Raw genomic sequence first — 21,782 nt, forward strand, 5'->3', positions numbered from 1 at the left:
TGACATCAACGAAATTTTCCTCCACAAAAAAATTAAGGTGGTTTACCAGAACACAAACTATACAGTGCACGTAATGAAGCGAACGAAAATGTTACTCGGAAATCACGCAAAAATTACCCGCTATACGGTATTATACAGGTTATACGTAATACACAAACGCACAAATAAAGTTAAATACTCAGGTCTGTAGATTTGGAGTTGTACTGCTCAGAATACTCTTGTAAATCAAACTGTCTCGTTCGTCATACTCTTTAGACAAAAAAGGATCGGATTCAGACGACCCAAGAATCTCTTTCGAAACACTCCAGCTTTCTCTTCTATAAATTGATGACAATATCCGGCCATTTTTGTTAGCCATACATGTACATAGCTTTCTGACTGTATTGGGGTGACAAGCAAATGTGGAGGGTACAATAAGGGCGGCCAACCCTACTGCAATGGTGTGAATCAACCAAAATGTAGCGAATGGCGTTTTTGTATCCAAAACGTTCACTGTAAAATAGATTCGATGTCCTATTCTGAACAGAAAAATTATCATGTACATTATAGGGAACGCAATGAGTGGTAGTCCTGCCTTTAGCGTGGACGTGTCTGACACTCCTCTCCAACTTATCTCTGCCTTAGCTGCATCTCTGTGTAGTCGCACAAGCATCGTTATGAAACACACAGCTGTGAACACACTTATCAGCAGCACCGGTCCATACTCAACTGCAAACATCAGTCCAACAGCTAGTCCGTATTTTGGATTGCAATTATCGTCAACTATTTTTATCCAGCACCACATCCCAGTGAGTCCATACATGTTCCAATAAAATGGTAGCCAGTCTTTCAACAGAGGTATCACCAGAGTAATCATCAACCCAGTTACTTCATGCCGTAGTTTATTGAGCTGTACCTTCCACACTGCCATCACAAACAGGTAGAATACAATCCATGCTACAATTGTTAGCTTAGCCGATTCCATCATCTGGTTAATGTAAGCCACCGATGTACACGCTCCCTCCCACCCGTCTCGCACACTGACACCTTTATCCTGTATGTATATGACTGGTCCAATTTGCAGCATCACTGTTAATGAGTATACTGCATCTATTAGCATCAGGTAGAGTATAAGGCGATAGGAGAACTGATGTTGTAGTCTGGTACACAAGATAAAACAGACCACAAATAGACAGCTGAGTGTAGCCAGGCTCTGTAGAACCACAGATATAGCTGTGTTAGAAGAGAGCTGCTGCTGAGTGAAGTTAAATAGACTATTATTGCAATAGACTGCCATTTTTAACACCTATTAAACTAGCTATACATACAACAGTCATGTATTTCTCTGTGTAGACTACTGTGAACTGTATAGTGATTGTCTAATTAACAATGTTGTGGTTGACCTGTTGTGTCATGTGTGGAAATGCCTTGTATGGTATCCTCATGGGACGTAAGATAACGCATCACACCATAAATAAATTCACATGACTGTGCGTATAGTATAATCCCGTGGTAATCCCATGGTAAAATCCCCTGTAAAATTACACGTGTAACGTATTACAGTTTTAAAGATGTTAACACAATGAGATTCATTGCATGGAGTGCATGCACACCTTACATTTTAATTATATTGTCCACACAGGTTTCATCATGTGAAGTTTGCCCTTCTGGCTACAGTTGTGAGGATGTGGCCAACACCCCATTACCATGTCAACCAGGAAAGTGGTCACCCATCGGTAATAGCTTTGTGAGTTGACTGATATTATTATTTCGTTTAATTTACACAACTGTATTTGTACAGTGTTTGTTATGTCCTGCTGGATCCAGTTGTGTTGATCCTACTCTACCACCAGTACTATGTTTCCTCGGGCAGTATAGTCCTCAGGTGAGTGAAATCCATTACCGTATGGAGGGTAATTTTCGTGGGGTAAAAAATCGTTCAACTTGAAAAATGGTGGTATTCGTGAGTAAAAATCGTTTAGTCTCGTGGCTGCACTGCATTCCTACGTTCCGGTAAGCCACGCCTACGTTAAAATTTCGTGAAGGTCAGCTTGGCCACGAAAATAACGAATACTTTACCCCACGAAAATTATCCGCTATATACGTTACTATCCTAATTTATGACTAGACTGCATGCCAACATGACAGACCTATGACCGACCTTGCAGGGTGAGGCTCACTGTCGCCTTTGTCCGGCTGGTCACAATTGTTCTGCTCAAGGCCCTACTGTATGCCCTGATGGTTACTTTTCTCCACTGGGCTCCTCAGACTGTGAAGTGTGTCCAGTCGGGCATGCTTGTTCCCTACCCTTCATCTCCCCTGTACCCTGTGCAAGGGGGCAACACACAGGAGGGTCTACTGGGGCACTGGTTTGCACTGACTGTCCCCCTGGGTACTACTGTCCTAATCTGAGGTCGGTGAAATGGATTAAATTTGCATACAAAGGCTCTGTTTATAACTATTGTCAGAACACAGAACATGTATTAACAATGGACAATCTATAGAGCGTTCATGCAAACTTTTTCCCTTCACTGTAGTCTTCCTCCTCTGGTCTGCCCCAATGGCACATACAGTATTTCTGGTAGCACCAGCTGTTCCCAGTGTCCTCCAGGATACCACTGTCCCAGTGCTGCTGTAAGTCAATAAATATTCTGTCTGAAAGAAATGTTTCACAGTGGTTTGTTGCTGTTTGTTTTGTGATTACATGGCTGTATGATTACTGTAGGGTCCTCCTCTTCTCTGTAACCTTGGTTTCCAAAGCACAGCAGGATCAACTGAATGCTCACTATGTCCTGCTGGGTTTGCTTGCCCGGTACCTTCTGATCTTTCTCTCAACTTTGTGTGTCTCCCCGGGTCGTTCTCTGGTGAAGGAGAGAGTGTGTGCAAGGCATGCCCGGCCGGTTGGGCATGTCCAAACACCAGCACCAGTATAGTATGTGAGCCTGGGAGCTTTTCATTGGATGGCTATAATGAATGTGAGCCTTGCCTCGCTGGGTGGGCGTGTCCGTACACTACTGGTCATGGCAACTCTCCTTGCATCCTGGTGAGTGCTCATCCTATTAACCCAGGACGACTCTCATTCCCTCATATAAAAGAGTAGTCACTTTATGTTGACTAGTCGCGTGACCCCTTTGTATAATTCTCACTCCTTCCAGGGCACCTTCTCTTCTGGTAATGCGACCTCTTGTACCCTGTGTCCCCCTGGCCATGCCTGTCCCTTCACAACGCTTGACCTCCCTCAGCCATGCTCTCAGGGCACCTACGCTGAGGAAGCCCAAACGGTAAGTTCCATCGTGTGTATGTTAAAATTTACTCCACACAACTTGTTTTTTATATGATAATTATTTACCCAATAGTTATACATAAATTATTTCCCTCAGAGCTGTACCCCATGTCCCCCCGGCTATTCTTGTGATGTCACTACTGCCCCACCCACTGACTTATGCACACTGGGGTCATATAGTCCCATTGGAGTTGGTGAATGCATACCTTGTCCCCCTGGGTGGGCCTGTCCCTCAACGATGACATCAGATGTTATCACCACATGCTTTCCCGGGACATACTCTCTTGATATGTTCACAGTAAGTAATTCAATCCGACAAATTGTCACAATGTTCCACGTAAACATTCGACAGTCACAATGTAATTATGGATATCTAGAATTTACCCGTTGTGTCTGTTTAGATGATCATGCTCAGCATAGTATAACATACTTATCCCAATCATATTTACCCTTTCTGCAGCGGTGTGAGATGTGTCCAGCTGGTTCTCACTGTCCGAACACCACCTCCCTCCCTCTTCCCTGTCCCACCGGTTACTACAGCCTCAATAATGCAATCGCTTGCACTCCCTGTCCCCCTGGGTTCAGCTGCCTTGCTTCCGATTCCCTTCCTACAGTTTGTGACGTTGGCACGTACAGTCCTGGAGTGACAGATTCTTGTTTACCTTGTGACCCTGGTTACCTATGTGAGCAAGGAGCTACAGCTGCTAATCTCTCAATGTCCCTGTGTCCGCCAGGCTCGTATTGTCCGGATGGTGCCAGTCAGCTACCTTGTCCTGCCGGTACCTATGGCAATGGAACTGGTTATATTCAAGTATCAGAATGTTCCTTGTGTATTCCTGGTTTCTACTGCCCTGAAGCAACACCTGGATATCCCACGGCTACTTTGACATGCTCTAGTGGTCACTACTGTCCAACTGGCACAGCTACTCGGTTTGAATTCCCTTGCCCTGATGGCACGTACAGTACTGTTTTTGGATTGGAGCGAGCTAATCAATGTTTGAACTGTCCAGCTGGTCGATATTGTAGTGGGGGCGATGCTATAGGAGGTCAGTTGTGTACGAGGGGCAACTATTGCCCACACAACTCAACTGGACCAATTCCATGTCCTGGAGGGACGTACACTGAAGCTACCGGCTCTCATGAACTATCTTTGTGTAAGCAATGTCCGGCGGGTTTCTATTGCACATCTGGTACCGACTCCCCAACCCCCTGCTCCTCTGGTACGTACAACTCCTTAATAGGACAAGATGCCCCTGATGATTGTCAACCGTGTCCTGCTGGTCAAGCCTGTACCACTATCGCACTCACAGCACCTAACGAACTATGCTCTCCAGGGCACTTCTGTCCGGAAAGATCCGATAAAGCAGCTGATCTAGCAAATGAATGTTCAGCTGGAACATTCACAGACTATCATAACTTGACGGTCGCTGACGAGTGCAGTGTTTGCCCAGCTGGGTGGGCATGTCTGTCTGGAACAGGGGGTATATCCTCACCTCGTTTGGCTTGTGCGATGGGCCACTTCTGTCCCAATGGCACACAGTTCCCTACTCAGTACCCCTGTACAGCTGGGTCATACGGCAACAGTACAAGACTACAACGGCAAGTGGAATGTGAACTGTGTCCTCCTGGACTCTACTGTTTGGGTGGTGGGAGCACCACCTCTGGACCATGTGACCAAGGCCACTACTGTCCTCAAGGTATAGGTTTCTTTATAGATGCTGCAGTATAATTTTAGTAGCTGATATACATTGTGTGTAATTATAGTCACAGATGTATAGTTATGTTAAGGTCATAAATATAATTTATACCCATTATACTTGTGCATGATGTGTGGACAATTACACATGGGGCTATGAATTTCTGGCTTGCAGATTTTTTGGACAATGATTGTTTACATCCCTATATAGGTACTAAGTCCCCCACTGAATTCTCTTGTCCTGCTGGTACATACTTTGACCAGACTGGAAATGTGAGGATTCAAAACTGTATTCAATGTACGGCTGGTCACTATTGTCCCCTTGCCTCAGTCTTGCCCACCCCCTGCACTGCAGGCACTTTCTCAGACTCTCTGGGAGCTACTGTGAGTGCATGCCGATGGCATTGATTCTTTGTACACTTGCATGCATGCATGGTATTGTTCTATCCACTCATTGTTGAAAACCCTTGTGGGAAATAATTGATCTACTGAGCTAAATTAAGCTATACGATTTATAGATGTGAACTTGCTCTTTGTATTGTAGGATGTATCAACATGTCAAGTCTGCCCCGGTGGCTACAGTTGTCCAAGCAATGCTGTGGTATCTCCATCAGCATGTGGAATTGGATTCTTTTCAGTGAGTCACACTCAGCTGTACATGTCTACATGACCCATGCACTCATATCTTTGTCTTTTTATCCTATTTTTGATTTGATCTTTAATTTAGTTACAACAACAAAATCTTTACAGAAACAGCTACACAGAAGGTTTTCTCACTAAATTCCATTAATTTCACCCCTTTCCCAGGACAATGGAGCTTCTTCTTGCATTGTTTGTTCCCCTGGTTACTACTGTGACAATGTCACTACTAGTCTAGTGGATCTCCACAGTAACAAGATATGTCCTGCCGGGCTCAGTTGTACTGATAGTGGGCACATATCTCCACCCAACCTCCTCCTCAATGCTTGTCTCTCAGGACACTACTGCCTGCCTGGTGATGTGGTATGTATACTGCTCTTGTATAGCATACAATACATGCATGCACACGCGTTGTCTGTTCATAATTGAAATTATTAAATGTAAGTTACTGCATGTACACGTATAATGCAGGATCCTTTTCCGATTCCCTGTCCCAACGGTACGTACACTCCCCTCACTGGACGCAAGACAGTGGACCAGTGTACCCCATGTCCCCCTGGCAAATTCTGCTCACCTGAGGGCAGGCCCCAACCAGCAGGAGATTGTGCTTTAGGACACTTCTGCCCTATTGCTACTCGCTTTGAAGACGAGTTTCCTTGTCCAACTTCGACCTTCCTCTCCAATGCTTCAGCTGAGAGCTTAGACGCTTGCACAACCTGTATATCCGGCTTCTACTGCCCCCACCCTGGTTTAGGGGAGCCCATCACTTGCCCTCGAGGATACTACTGCGTTACAGGTAGCCACACACCCCAACCATGCCCCCCTGGCACATATGGGAACTCTACTAGCCTGAGACGCAGTCAAGAGTGTCTCCCTTGTCCTGGAGGTCAATACTGCGATGGATTTGGACGTCCTGAGCCAACAGGTCCCTGTGATGCTGGTTTTTTCTGCCGTTCTAGAGCGTCTGTGTCAGCTCCCACTGATGGTATCACTGGAGATATTTGCCCACGGGGAGGATTCTGCCCTGAGGGTTCTGCCATACAAGCCAACTGTCCTGTGGGAACATATGGCAACTCCACAGGGAATCGTGCACCTGAGGATTGCATTGTCTGTGACCCTGGGTAAGTCGTATTTGTGTATTTCCCTTAACCTCTCTTTGTTCATGTGCACCCGGCACACAATCATAATTTATTCCTAATCAAACAAATCTGTGTCTTGTATATAGCAGTACACACAATATACATGTAGCATGTGCAACACCCAAACTGCGTGCATCATTTTTCTCTCACAGTTTCTTCTGCTCTGGAGACAACAACCCGTCGCCCACTGGTCTGTGTGCAGAGGGCTGCTACTGTCCTGGGGGTGCTAATTCTTCCTGTCAGATCCCTACCCCACCTGGAGCTTTCACCACACTCGGTGCAGCTGCCCCAATACCCTGTCTGGAGGGAACATACCAACAGGTAAACGTAGTCATTGCAGCATGTGTGTCAATTGTACATTCTTTCCAATACCGGCAAAATCGAATAGAATTTAGAATTGCTTTTTGACCTTCCCCCACCCAGGCGAGTCGTCAGTCCTCGTGCACCCCCTGTCTCCCCGGACTCTACTGCCCAGATAGGGGGCTTATACTAGGCAAAACTTGCCCTCAGGGCTCCTACTGCCCCTCAGGCTCTGCTGTGCCCACCTCATGCCTGCGGGGCACCTTCAGCAATACTGAGGGACTCTTCAATGCCAGTTCATGTGATCTTTGCATCCCTGGAAGCTACTGTATTGCAGAGAACTTGACAACACCTAGTGGATTTTGCGACCCTGGACACTATTGCTTGGCAGGAGCTGAGCTACCCAATCCTGTAAATTCTGTAGTTAACTAAATATGATATGCGTCTCACCTATACCCACATAATAATATTATAGGCAAAACAAAAGTCTGTATCTGCCATGCACTTGCTTTAATTTGTAGTGTGTGTTTCTTTCATCCACCATTAATACTAAACAAACATACACGCACATGATGCTGTTCTCTCCTCAGGGGTTTCTTGGAGAGACGTATGGTGACCTTTGTCCTCCAGGATACTATTGTCTTGTTGGGACCACATCTCCTACACAGTACCCCTGTCCTCCTGGTACTTTTAACCCATCCAGCGGAGCATCAGGCCCCTCCCACTGTTTGCCATGCACCGGTGGACATGTTTGCTCGGAATTTGCTCTCTCCTCCCCTAATGAAGGATGCTCTCCAGGTCACTTCTGCGCACTCAACGCTACACACTCAAATCCAATTGGTGAAGAATGGGGTGACCTTTGCCATCTTGGTCACATTTGCACTGGTAACAATTCTCAACCAATCGTTTGTCCCGATGGCTCGTTTTCAAACGTCACTGGTGCGATTGTATGCACTCCCTGTCCCGCTGGATTGTATTGTGTCAGTGGATTGATTATGTTGGACTGCCCGCCAGGCTATGTATGCCCTGAAGGCACTGGTTTGAATTGGACAGTGTGTCCTACCGGTACTTATAACCCCAGCTCAAATGGAGGTTCTCTAGAAGATTGTTTGCCCTGTCCTGGGGGAAGATTTTGTGCTGGAACTGCTATTAGTGACTTCAACGGTTTTGATGCTGGCAATTGTTTAGCAGGGTATTATTGTTTGGAAGGTATCAATACTCCTACCCCCACACCCCCACTGCCCACTGGAGTGGGTGGAATTTGTCCTCGGGGATTTTATTGCCCTCTTGCCACGTATACACCACTCCCATGTCCACTAGGAACATTTTCAAGCAATCCACAACTAATGAATGTATCACAGTGCCTTGACTGCATCCCTGGTAGCTATTGTGCCGAGACGAACTTGACTGCCCCTACAGGAGATTGTGACGGCGGGTTTGTATGCACAGGTGGAGCAGCTGTGCTTAATCCAGATGGTAGTGATTTGACCGGCTTTCCCTGTCCACCTGGAAGTTACTGCCCACCTGGGTCTTCCAGTGCTCTTCCCTGTAATGCAGGAGAATACAATCCCATAGAAGGTCAAGCGCTTTGTTTCCCATGTCCAAGTGGTTTCTATTGTCTCGAAGGATCGTTGGACTTTAATTTAACTGTCTGTCCGATGGGGTACTACTGTCCTGAGGGGACTACACACCCGTTAGAGTTTCCCTGCCCTCCCGGTACATACAGAAGTTTGTTTAGAGCTCAATCTCTCGAAGACTGTATGCCTTGTGATCCTGGAATGTATTGTGAGGGAGGTCAAACCTCACCCGACGGACTCTGCCACCCCGGTTGGTTCTGTGTTAGAGGCTCCTCTTCACCCCAACCTTTTGACTCTGGAACAATTTCCAACTCCTCACAGCAATGCTACTGTTTTAATGTATCTGTGGGTGGTCAATGTGAACCTGGGTTCTACTGCCCAGGGGGTTCGAATCACCCAACCCCTTGTCCTCCTGGTATGTACTGCGATGGTGTTGGACTCACTGCCCCCACTGGAATTTGCTTATCCGGCTTCTACTGTCAATCAGCTTCATCAGTCCCCAACCCCAGTGATGGAGTAACTGGTTTTCCATGTCCGCTTGGCCATTATTGTGGTGTGGGTGTTATCAATCCAACTCCTTGCCCTGTAGGTACCTATCTCAATGCTACTGGTTCTCAAAACTCTACAGATTGTATACTATGCACGGCAGGTTACTACTGTGGTAGCGATGGCCTTCCAGTTCCATCTGGGCCTTGTAAACCCGGCTATTTCTGCCCAGAAGGCTCAATAATCCCAAACAATGTCAGTTACATATGCACCCCTGGGCACCAATGCCCTGAAGCTAGTGAGAATGAGGTACTATGTGAGGGTGGTACTTATCAACCTAACTATGGAGAAGCTAACTGTACTGTGTGTCCAGAACGATTTTATTGTCCCTTCAATGCTAGTAATCCGTTATCCGAGTTCTTCGTTTGTCCAGTCGGCTTCTACTGTCCACAAGGAACACAAAGTTCCACTGAGTTTCCTTGTCCTCCTGGTACGTACAACTCATTACCAAACAGAGGAAATCTAACAGAGTGTAACTCTTGTCTTGGTGGTAGATACTGCGCTACTAACGCACTCTCGAGTGCGTCTGGGTCTGGGCCGTGCATGGGTGGTTACTTTTGTCGGCTCGGAGCTACTAAACCCAATCCTACTGATGGAGTGACAGGAAATATCTGTCCCTCAGGTCATTATTGCCCTCAAGGGTCTAACGAGCCGTTAGAGTGCCCTATTGGAACATTTTCTCCTGTGAACGGTTCTGTTGGTCTCGCCGATTGTATTCCATGCTCCCCTGGAGAGTATTGTGAACTACCAGCTTCGTCGCAGTCATCTGGATTATGTGATCCAGGGTATTTTTGCCTGAGTCGAGCAACTACACCCACACCTACAAATGGTGTGACCGGAGACTTTTGCCAGGCTGGTTTTTTCTGCCCGGGTGGATCTAATCTGCCTGTACCCTGCCCACCTGGATGGTTCAGCAGTGAGCCTTTCGCTAGTAACTGTTCTCAGTGTCCGTCAGGTTTTTACTGCACTAATGCATCCTCAGACCCCATACAATGTCCGCTGGGTTACTATTGTCCTGAAGAAACTGGATTTGATTGGTTGCCTTGCCCGGCAGGCACATTTAGCAATAACGAAGGACTCTCTACTGTTGATGAGTGTATTCCGTGCACAGGAGGTTCTTACTGTTCCAGTATTGCAGGTACTGCACCTATTGGACCTTGTGAGGCTAGCTATTTTTGTACCACTGGATCTGATTCTTCCACGCCTGATGGACTCAGTAATGTAGGTATGGCTGGTCCTTGCCCTGAGGGGAACTATTGTCCGTTAGCAACGGATACACCCACTCCTTGTCCCCCTGGAACTTTCTCTAATGTTACACTACTATTCGCTGAGTCTCAATGTCTCTCCTGTACCCCTGGTAGTTTTTGTGATGGAACTGGTCTGAGCATGCCAACTGGATTCTGCACACCTGGTTATTACTGCACTCTCGGCTCTCCCATTGCTACCCCCCTAACCAATGACAGTTTTGGAGGGATCTGTCCCATTGCTCACTATTGCCCCCTGGGAAGTGTGTTTCCACTTCAATGTGAACCTGGGACATATAATCCTATCATAGGAAGAGAACAGTGTCTACCTTGCCCTGCTGGTTTCTTTTGTACAGGAAACTCCACTGACATTGACTTTGTCTGCCCAGTGGGCCATTATTGCCCTAGTGGCACATCGTTTCCAGAACCTTGTCCACCTGGTACTCTCAATGACTTCCCAGGTAGAAGCAACCTCTCCGACTGCAAGCCATGCCCCCCTGGGGAGTTCTGTGGACAATCAGGACTTTTCACCCCTTCTGGATCATGCTCTGGTGGCTGGTATTGCTCTCTCGGATCACCCACCCCTCAACCAAGCGACCCACTTATTGGTGGACGCTGTCAACCAGGATTCTATTGTCCAAATGGCTCTTTTTCTCAACTACCCTGCACCTCTGGCTACTACTGCGACATCACTGGACTTAGTGAAGTGTCTGGTCCATGCAATGCTGGCTATTTCTGCAGTGTGGGAGCAGACATACCCACTCCTACTGATGGATTTACAGGTGACTTTTGCCCATGCGGACACTACTGCCAGCTGGCTACAAATCGGCCTCAACCATGCCCTCAAGGACTATACTCCAACGTCTCTGGCAACTCAGCTCCCAGCGACTGCACACCTTGCGAAGCTGGGAAGTATTGTGAAAGTGAAGGATTGTGTGCACCAACAGGGCCGTGTGCAGCTGGTTATTACTGCCCGTCTGGTCAAAGTTCATCTCAACCAAATGACTATGTCTGTATCACTGGACACAGCTGCCCTGAGGGTAGTGTAATACCAGTGCCTTGCACCTCAGGACGCTATCAGAACTTGCCAGGACAATCCACATGTCTCCCCTGTTCCTCAGGCCATTACTGTCTAGAAGGCAGTGTAAATCCCACCCCCTGTCCTGCCGGAACACTTAGGAACGAGACAAATGGTATAAGTTCAGGTGATTGTGAGCTTTGCACTGGAGGGTACTATTGTCCTACTAGAAACTGCCAGCCGGAACTCAACATCAGCATTGCTAACACTACCTTGTTTGAATTCAGCCCTGCAAACACCAGCAGTATGTGTGTTACCAATACCACTTGGCCCAGTAGCTGCTTATGCAACTCTGAACTAACTCTTGACTCAAACATCCATGGAATATCTTGCTCCTCTGGCTCGTATTGTCCCCCCGGCTCACCTACCCCCCTTGTGTGCCCTGGGGGACACACTTGTGGCGATAGGAGCTCTCAGCCAAGTGGTTGCTCAGCTGGATACCACTGTACTCCTGGGTCGGTGATGGAGACACGATGTGAGCACCCATATTATTGTCCGCCATTATCAGAAGCGCCTCTATCTTGTCCAAGTGGACACCTCGCTAGAAATGTCAGTACTAGAATTGACACACTTAGAACTAGTATTGAGGAATCCTGCTTTGCTTGTCAGCCTGGTTTCTATAGCGATGATGGAATGGATTGCTACGAATGTCCTCCCAGCTACTACTGCCCTGGACTAACCAGTAACCCTTTGGATTTTCCTTGTCCTGTTGGAAGCTATTGTCCTAGGGGATCAGCGATGCCCACCCCCTGCCCCCCAGGGAGTTTCAACCGCCTAACTTTGTCTGAAAATGAGACAAAGTGCTTAGTTTGTCCGATTAACACCTTCAGTTCTCTGCCTGGTAAGTTACTTAATGAGAGTGTAATACATGTTTATTTTGTTATGGAAGTTTGTTTCTAAAACATCAGAAAAGGCCAAGCTTAGTTATATACATGCAGCCATAATTAAGTGTGCAAGTCAGACATGATGGCGGTATGCTATGATGAGCATTAAAATTAATAAGAAGGCCGTATTTGCCCGGATCGTTTTCAGGATGCCTCTATGTATATTCCTAGGCCAAGTGGCATGCCAGCAGTGTGGTAGCAGTGCAGTATCAGTGAGTGCCGGGACCACCTGCTCATGTGTGGGTGCTCACAGAGTGTTCTCCTCCCTTACCAGAGGGTGTGTGTGTGAGAGCGGCTATACCTTCTTCAACCAGGCTAGTCAGGATGACCCTCAGGCTGATAGCACCCTTGACTGTCAGCTCATAGTGAGTGTCGTGTACATTGTGGAAATGTTAAGCATTGGCACTGTTGCATGTTGCAATCAGTTGACCACTGAATTTACATTGATTGAGCACTCCCAAATGCTTGTTATAATTGTATCAATGATATAGTCTATTCCCATGCACACATGCAGGTGGATCAACGCTGCTCAATCACTCAGGCTAGACTAGCTTCCAACAGAGGATGTGTAGACTCCACCTACTCTTGTCAGGATGAATGTTTCTTCCAGGGAGGGAACGGGGCATTCAGCATCACACTGGGATTGTGTCAGTGCTCAGCTCTAATCGACCCTTTAGCCTTGTGTACAGGAGAGTGTCTCAATTGTCGGCCTGAAATAGGAGTGAAAAGATCGCTGAATAGCACACTGGTATACACTGCGCGTGACTGCAATGGAACAGTTTTATCTGAGCAGGAGATTGTAGGTGTGTTAGGAGTGATCTCATTGGATGCTGAGAATCGTCGGAGCCAGCTGGTCACACACACGGGAGAGGGGCAAGTATTAGGTGCTTTCCCCACTACCAATGCTCAGGCACTTAGTCTACTCTTATCTTTGGTTGCAAGAAGACGACGGAGAAATGCCATGCCCACCCCAGAGATCACGAACCCTGTATTGTGTCTCGAGATTGGAGAAGCAATTCTTTTTCAAATCACTCAGTCTGCTAACGGCTCCTACCATTACCCTACCTATGTCAAGGACCACCTTTTAAACACAAACACAAACTTTGATTTTGGTGCATTCTCTCAACTTGATACTCTCCTTCGATCGTCAGTTGACCTATCAACTTTTGTACACGTTTTCCACATCCCCGGAACCTATGTCTTTGCCGACAGCCAAACACCTGGCAGTATGACTGTTATCATGGTGATAGAATCTGGAACAACATGTGAGCGTGACGGTCAAGATTTCCGTGTCCTACCACTATCGACAGCCACCCTCAATCAATTTGGTGTGACCACCTTGCCTGTTATAAACCAAGAGCCTGACTTTCCTACCATATTTGGCATTTTAGCAACAACTCTGTTGCTTGTCACTCTGGTAGTACTGCTGGTGTTCATTTGGAAGCCTCAAACTGCTGGAATAAAGACACCTGCTGCATTGCAGCCTATCTACCGTCGAGTGGACGAGCCTAAAGTTGTGTATATAAGAGGTGACTGTGGCTTAGATTCGCTGGAAAAAAGAGGGGTGGGTGTAGGTGCTGTAACTGCAGGGATTGGCTCTCTGGATAACGTTCTCTTGGAAAACTTTAACATTCGCACATTGTATGACAAACTAGAAGACCAAAATCTACACGTATCGGCTCAACTATCCCGCCAACAAACTGACCTCAGAGCATTCTATGACAAAGTGGTACAGCAAGTAGAAGGACTTAAGGGGCTGGTATCAGAGACTAGTGTACTCTCTACTGTAGAAGCTAGTCACAATTTAACACACTTGCAGAATTATGAACAGCGGATGGAACCAGTAGGCGCTGAGCAGCCTTCGGAGATTCTTAAATCATCATTTGTTGCCTCCCTGGGTTCCGAGCAGGAGAGTATGTTGGTAGGGATGTTGAGGGAGCTTCTGACGAAAGCAGGATACAAAGGTCACCAAAGAAGTGTCCGTAAGCACACAGAAAAAGGAGAGATCACATCGACTGTAACAGCAATGCAAGAAATGGTAAGGACCTGTGTGCATGCGGGTGTGTTGTTCATAATTATTACTTCACCGTATAACAATTATAGTTAACAATTCTGTGGCAAAACATGTAACCCTTTACACTATTTACATTCTTCAGGAGTCACGTCATCTTGCTGAGATCAAGGTTTCCTCTGTTCTGCTGTCCGATGGATTATCTAAGGCGGCTAGTGACGAAGAGGTTAACAGGCTGCTCGAGGAGCATGAGGAGAGCATGGCAGTACTTCATGCTCGTCAAAAGAGGGAGCAGATGCAACAAAAAGAGGAACTGAAAAAGAAATTGGCAGCTAGGCGTAATAAGAAATATGCCGGTCTTCAGGTGAGTCGTGCTTGCATGTACATGTATGGTAGAATGGTACAACTTCTGATAATGACCCAAAGCAGTTACTATTAGGAAAGGCAATGCAGGTACATAGTGTTACAGTGAGTTGCACAATTGTGGGACAATTGCTGTGGGCCAAAACTTATCATTGGTATGTCCTTTCTCCAATCACACACATACACCCTCACAGAGTGATGAGGACCTAGTGGACACCTACCAGCATCAAGTTTCTCTAGCCCTAGCTGAAGATCTCTTGGAAGAGAGCTCCCTCGAGGCCCAGTCCTATGAATCTGCCAGAGAGGAGGTGGCTATCGAGATGGAGAGCCTGCTACACTCTACACTAGCATCACTTGAGGGGGGTGATCTGGCCACACCTACCAGGGAAGGTCTATTGTCCGAGTATAGTGGGGTGAGGGAAGCCAGTGTTATTAAGGAACGGCAAATAAGCCAGGTTAAAAGTCGAATGGAACAAAAGATGAGAGAGCGAAGGAAGAAGCTACATTCCAAGCAGGAGGATAACAGATCAAAGGTAGGAGCAATAACGGACATTTAGAACATGTTTTTATTGTGATTGCTTAGGTTGAGAAATCGCTGACTCGTGCAGTGGAAAGTGGTTCAATGACAGAGGCAGCGAGAATTGAAAAAGTTAATGTGCTAGATGTCCAAAACCAGAACGAGCATAAAACCTTTAAAAGGCAGCTGTCAGCAGAGGTTGCTACCACTATGGCAACACTCACTCAGCAGACGGCTATAGAATGCACTGACAAGGAGGTTCAGTGTGCACAGGACTTAATAAAAAAAGTAAGACATGAGTCAGAGTAAATTGTAGTGATGATTTTTTGTTAAATGATGAAGCCATAATTATGTATAGTGAGACCTTTGTATGATGCGTGTGTGTTTCACATGACTGCATGTTTTATGAGCTAAGATAGGCATGCATAGGAGTGTCATAGGGTGTCTCTATAGCTACACGTATTCACTATTATAGGAATGTGTGGCCAGCGGAAAAAGCGACGAGGAAATGGATATTGTTTGCCAGGGATTCAAAGTTCAAGCCGAGGGTATTAAGAGCAGAGCTGAGTCCAGGAGAATATCACAAACTTCCAAACTTAAGGTGAGCCAATGTGTGTGGTCGTTCTTGTGGCGACCAAACAGCAAATGCTTGGGTTCACTGTTGATTTACAAGGTTCATAATTGTTCGTAGTGTTTTGTGTGCATGTACGTAGCATCTTACCGCTAAGTACTGTAGTAGCTGCATCAGTATTTGTTTCCTATGCACATACAGTCAAGACAAGAGAAGCGTAAGGCCCTGAAACTAGCAGAGGCAGTAGAGGCAGTGATGGCAGGCAATATGGACACAATCCTGGTGCCCACCATAGAGCTGAAACCATCTATGGAAGAGCAGGTATTGGCATAGACAAACCCTTTTCGTACACAGGAAACTCGAGAGCTTAGTCTTAGTTCGGAGAGGTTCGCCCTTAGGGAATCGTTCCAACTATTGTACACAGGAAATTTAAAAGCTGATTGAGCTTTGCAAGTGTGCGTGCAGTTGCATATTGTTCCAATAAACAATTTCAATCTTAACACGTTTGAACGTCCCACTATCAATCACCTCTCTCACTCAGGTTCTGGTAGAACACCAAACACGCACCAGAGAGGAGCTGAGAGTCTCACAGGAAGGTCAGCTGCAGGAATTAGCACATGGTCTGGAAAAAGAAGCAGTGGCTGAGGAAATGAGACTTGCTGCCAATCTAGAACAGGTCAAGCAGAAGGCGTTGAGTGAGAGGAAACAAAGATTGCACGCCAAGATGGAGGGACAGACAAACTCGGAAGAAAACAAACAACAGGTTACTTACACCGATAATTGGTCAGATTTCTACTTTCGTTCATCAAGTTCCAAGCGTGCAGATAATACCTGTAGCATACATAATTTTATATCCCACTATTCTTAAAGTAAAATATGTCATAAGCGAATGATGTCAGATTTTTTGTTCTGTGCAACCACCAACTTTCCGCTCTTCCTGCATTGCTATCGGTGTAACACACTATTATCACTCTTTTCCCCGCTTAGCTACTGGCGGCACACAAAGCTGAGCTAGAGGGTCTAGAAAAGAGTCTGGATAGGGAAAGAGAACGACAGCTAGCAGCCCTCAAGGGAAAATTGGGGGCAAAGCGGGGGCAAAGAATAGAGGAACAAAAAAGGAAACAAGAACTGAACGTACAGAAGGAGTTGTTGGAACAAAAGAGAGAGTTAGAGCAAGTACATAACAAACAGGTATGTATTATTCTGCATGTGCCGTCAATTTCAACCGAACTGCTTGATTTATGAATTGTAAATGCATATATGTTCACAATAGCAAGTTCCCAGTCTCTGTAATACTTATATTTGCATGTGTATGGCTGTGTGGGGTGTTATATATACTATACCCATTACATGTACTTCAGGTTAAGGAAGCAGAGAGCAAGGCCATAGTAGAGGGAATTAGGAACAACAGCGAAGACAATGCCGACATTGTTATCAGAAAGGTCAGATAAATGAAAAATGCTTGGTCTACATAAGTACATGCATAGAGGAGACTTAAACATAATTATTGTAGAGAAGAATACATGGTCCTTATACATAGGGCAAGTACTTGCATGCATGGATGTAGTCTCATGAATCAGCCGCCGTTCTTTTGAACCACCGTCTGAGCACTCTTGTCATGAAGTCATTTCAAAATGGAATGTTGATTGCTCACAAAACCAATGGAATGTAATTAAATCGTGATCTTACGCCCACACATTTCCTAATTGTTATACAAATCGCCAAGCGAAGGCATCTCTCTCTACTTGTGTTTTGCTGTGGTGCTAAATCTGTGCCCAAGGACCCCTGCTTGCCTTGCTTATGCTTCGTAGCAGCTTCTATGTATGAAGTGTTTACCATGCGTAATGCATGCGTAATGATTATCCAAATGCGTTGAGCAAAGTGCAGTTCTTTGCTGCCTCCAAGTTCATCACCTGACTGGACTTCTGCAATTTGATTGGTCAAGACGGAATTCCGTCTTGGCACATAAAACGATGACAAGAGTGCTCAGACGGTGGTTCCAAAAGAACGGCGGCTGATTCATGAGACTAGCATGGATGGTGACACTGCATGTACATGCAGTATATGCATCATACATGTATGATTGCACTCTGACCTAAAATTGTATAGGTGCTAGAACAACGACAAAGACGTGAGTTGGAGCAGTTGGAGGCGGATCTTACATTGGAAACACAACAGCTCATCTCAACAGCCCTTCTCGAGTGTCAGGACACCCACAACCGTCTCAAAGAGGAGCTGGCAACCAGACAGAAGCAACAGTTGTCACAGTGTGAAGACGAGACTAGTAAGGCCAAGTTGATTGAGTCTCATCAGAGAGAGTTCAATGATTTGGAGGCCAGGATGGAGAGAGAGTGTGCATCGGTGGAAAACTCACTAGGAGTGGAAGTTGAAGCAAAGCATGCCCGAGCAAGACTGGAACTGAGGGAAAAACATTACAAGGTTGTGGTAATATTTGCTTGAGAAGATGTCCTAACCTACAGAAGAATATATACGTCAGTATAATCATATTTATCTACCGTATATAAAAGTTCATTTACCTTGTACGCTGTGATTTTTGAATGTTTTCTGGTTACAACTTCATCACGTGCACTATATATTGCATGCGTTCCAGTAAATGTTTTAGTGGGGAAAATGTCAGCTTGTCCACAAAAAGTACCCGCTATACGGCATGTAAAAGTGCCTCAGAGGAGGTATTCTTGGTGCATGTAACTCTCTTAGTACCGTCAAATATTAATTTACATCTAATTTTGAAGACAAAAAAATTGAGTTTGCGCTTTCAAACAATGTATGCAGATCTAGTCGATGTTTATGGAATTTATAGAAGCCCAATATTATAGCTAGCTATATTATATATAATAGTGCTAGCTACATGTACGTGCAGTCTCATGTGAATGGGTGTTACGTATACTATATACTGTGACTGGGCTGGAGTGAGATAAAACAGCTGCATGCATGTGTATATCGGCATATATATAAAAGCACATGCACTGCCTTCTAAACTGATGAATTATAACTCTCTCATCTGAATGCTGCAGGAGTACCTATCAGCCCTCACTGAGTTGGCTCCAGACTCTCAGAAAATTCGGATGTCAGTAGAGGCTGCGTCTGCAGCTGCCAAGGAGCTGGAGGAGGTCAAATGTCAGCTGGAGGCAGACAGAGCTAAGAGAGAAAGTCAACTGCAGGCAGAGAGGGAAAGTAAGTATTTCATCTCTTAGGACATGCGTGCATAACGATTACAAGCAGTCATCTCTTACAAACCTTTACAAGCCACCTCCTATAAACAATAGACTGCATGCAAAAGCAATAGTTGTTATGCAATAGTTGTATTAACTATATAGTGAGAGGGCTATATGTCAATCCACATTACACAAATCTGACCGATGTGCTGCCTCTGCCTTATACTGCATGCGCACTTATACCCACCTATATATACAGGTTTAGAGCATACCCAAAGTGCACTTCTGAAAGATGCGATGAAGGAATTTGAGCAAGAGCTAGAGGCAGAGGAACAAAGCGAGCAGGACAAACTGCAGGAGTCAATGGCTGCTCTACAAGAAGAGAAAAACAGAATATTGGCTGAGAGGAAGGAAAAAATACAAGAACGTGTCACGCAGTTCAGCAGCGATGGGGGAGAAAAATTGTTGCAATCTCACAACAAAGACACACAAAAATTAGTGAACAAGATTGATGCACAGAGATTAAGAATGCGAGCAGACCTCCAGGAGCGAATCAATAAACGTCGTGAGGGTAAATTAAAAATGAAGGAGCTAGCTATTCAAAAAGAAATGCTTGTCGAAAGGCAACATATGGAGGAGAAAGAAAAGCTCGAACGGAGAAAGTTGGCCAAAAAGGAGACAGTGAGATTTGAATCCTTGCAGCACGTGCTAGAAGCGACCTTGTCAGTGCCCGAGATATCTACGGAAGATCAGACGATAGCTGATGAACATTTAAAGGTCCCGGAACATACAGAGCTCCCTCTCTCGCAGCAAGAGATTACGAAATTCATCCTGGCAACTCCTCTTTATCACAGACTGGAGCAGATTAAGATGGTACTGACGCAAGGTCATCTCACGCACACGACTGGTGATGGGTACATTGACCCATTGGATGTTCAATGGACAGAGGACACAGTGCTACACACCCTCAACCTCACTGATTTATCCCCAAGGCATTTTGTAGTGTACAAGTTTGGATGCTGCGTAATGAAATCACTGGAGACAGTGTGTGGATATGAGCCAGCTACGCTACTATTAGCAGACAAGATCCCACCGAATAAGTCTTACCACAACAACAGTTTCCGGAATTCGTTCGCATTCGATGCTCAAAACAAAATTATTTATATCCGACTGGAGCGACTTGAAAATGTTGGAGAGTTTTTACTTGTTCTAGTGCACACCCTTGCACACATCAAGGCTGGTTCGTTTGAGAGCGATTCACAACACTGCTTTTTAAGAGAGTTCTTCCGTGCTTTATCTCTCATCTGTAATGATCTGTTTTTATCCAAGTATAGAGAAGATTCGTCAGTCACCTCAAAACTCACCATGGACACTAACAAGAGCCCACAAAACATTCTCAAATCTGTGTTTGAATCCACTCAATTTGTGCTTGACAAGGGCAACGTTGTGGATGGGTTACTGGACACACGAGTATTGGCAAACAATGATATCCATGGCAACGAATTTACGCAAGAGAGAGTCATGAAGAGATTGCAGCAGTATGCCGAGTTTCAAACAGGCTCTAAATTGAGGGGGTATTTAGATGAACTTGAAGCTGAGAAAAACAATGAATTATCACCCCCCAGCTCAGGGGGAACAACGAGGGCAACCCAATCACTTAGCACACGCGACAAGTGGCGTAACGCACTCAGAAGAGTATCAAGGAAGAAAAACCAACAAGATAAGCATCAATACCGACAACTCTTGACCGTTCAAGTATTACGTATTGAGCAACGCTTAGGAGAAATCGAGAGTGAGTATCGTAAAGCCATTAATGAGAGAACTAGTATTGGAACGCAAATTGAAGAACTTGAGGCCCAGCTAATGGAGACTCAGGTGACACTGCAGAGGTCAGAGGATGGTTCAATTCCACGAAGAGAGGAAGTGAAGAATATCTATAGTAGACTGAGTGCAGCTAGGACTGGACAAGCGACCTTTGACTTGCGGATCAATGGATATTTGAAGCAAATAGAAGGGTTTAAAGTGCAGCTAAAGCAAAAGAATGACTTGCTGAGAGACTATGATTGAACTTTTAATTAATAAAACTCAATCTATTACATCATTGAGCATTAACATCATTTACATAATTATTATTTTCTGGCAATTCTATAACTATGATCAAAGTATATATATATAGCGAATTTAAGTGCCAACTCAGACTGAATGCGCATGCAATTTTGTACCTAAAAAAGTATTGACATGCTGTAATTATTTTTCTGGCACTTATATAAAAAGGTGTGTTTGTAATACCAATCTCGAATCCAGGCATTTGATGCAGTAAAACTGTCTATAGACGCAGCTGCTGTAAAATACAGAGACCAAAATTCATATACCAATATATCTTTTCGACCTATTCTGTGGCAAAAAACGGCTATAATTTTAAAGTGAGATTGCACTCGCCATTATAATATTAATAATTTATTTTACACACTATACAGCTGTAGTGCCGTGGAAAGTGCCATCAAATTTTAGCGCCAGCTCGGATTGAACGGGTTCTAAACGTGTACCACTCCAAAGTCTCAATTTTTTTTATCCTGGCGCTGTAATTACATAACTATACGTATATACGGTATTATTGAGTTAGCAGCTCGTGCCTACGTATATGCATAAAAATTATTATAAACTTGTGAGACTAAATAATGCATGATCGTTAATTAGGGACATCCAACGTATCATTGGGAAATCATCATGATTGTATGTATTAGAACCAGTATACATAATTATTAAGGATTGGCGTACA

General features: G+C 45.2%; 2 protein-coding genes across 2 annotated transcripts; one reads left to right on the forward strand and one right to left on the reverse strand.

The window, feature by feature from the left end:
* Window positions 1-1,382, reverse strand: LOC135341796 (uncharacterized). The gene has a single exon (XM_064538456.1). It carries the CDS (start codon window positions 1,274-1,276, stop codon window positions 179-181), a length of 1,098 nt encoding a protein of 365 aa, XP_064394526.1. The 5' UTR covers window positions 1,277-1,382; the 3' UTR covers window positions 1-178.
* A 992-nt stretch (window positions 1,383-2,374) lies between these two features.
* LOC135341243 (uncharacterized) lies at window positions 2,375-21,669 on the forward strand. Its single transcript, XM_064537757.1, has 25 exons — window positions 2,375-2,613; window positions 2,705-3,022; window positions 3,135-3,260; window positions 3,360-3,560; window positions 3,723-4,959; window positions 5,170-5,342; window positions 5,503-5,595; window positions 5,766-5,960; window positions 6,069-6,718; window positions 6,889-7,057; window positions 7,160-7,447; window positions 7,627-12,322; window positions 12,537-12,730; window positions 12,880-14,403; window positions 14,522-14,740; window positions 14,934-15,272; window positions 15,323-15,544; window positions 15,732-15,857; window positions 16,029-16,148; window positions 16,369-16,590; window positions 16,815-17,018; window positions 17,189-17,269; window positions 17,937-18,266; window positions 18,863-19,022; window positions 19,263-21,669. Exons 1-25 carry the CDS (start codon window positions 2,491-2,493, stop codon window positions 21,068-21,070), a joined length of 13,818 nt encoding a protein of 4,605 aa, XP_064393827.1. The 5' UTR covers window positions 2,375-2,490; the 3' UTR covers window positions 21,071-21,669.
* Window positions 21,670-21,782: the final 113 nt, after the last annotated feature.

The sequence above is a fragment of the Halichondria panicea genome, chromosome 9, assembly GCF_963675165.1.
Source record: "Halichondria panicea chromosome 9, odHalPani1.1, whole genome shotgun sequence".
NCBI lineage: Eukaryota > Metazoa > Porifera > Demospongiae > Suberitida > Halichondriidae > Halichondria > Halichondria panicea.

Coding starts and splice junctions, on each gene's coding strand:
- LOC135341796 (XM_064538456.1), bottom strand. CDS start 1,276: ATGGCAGTCTATTGCAATAATAGTCTATTTAACTTCACTCAGCAGCAG.
- LOC135341243 (XM_064537757.1), top strand. CDS start 2,491: ATGCAAACTTTTTCCCTTCACTGTAGTCTTCCTCCTCTGGTCTGCCCC. Junction 3,561..3,722: donor ACTCTCTTGATATGTTCACA/GTAAGTAATTCA, acceptor CCCTTTCTGCAG/CGGTGTGAGATGTGTCCAGC. Junction 14,741..14,933: donor AGAAATATGCCGGTCTTCAG/GTGAGTCGTGCT, acceptor ACACCCTCACAG/AGTGATGAGGACCTAGTGGA.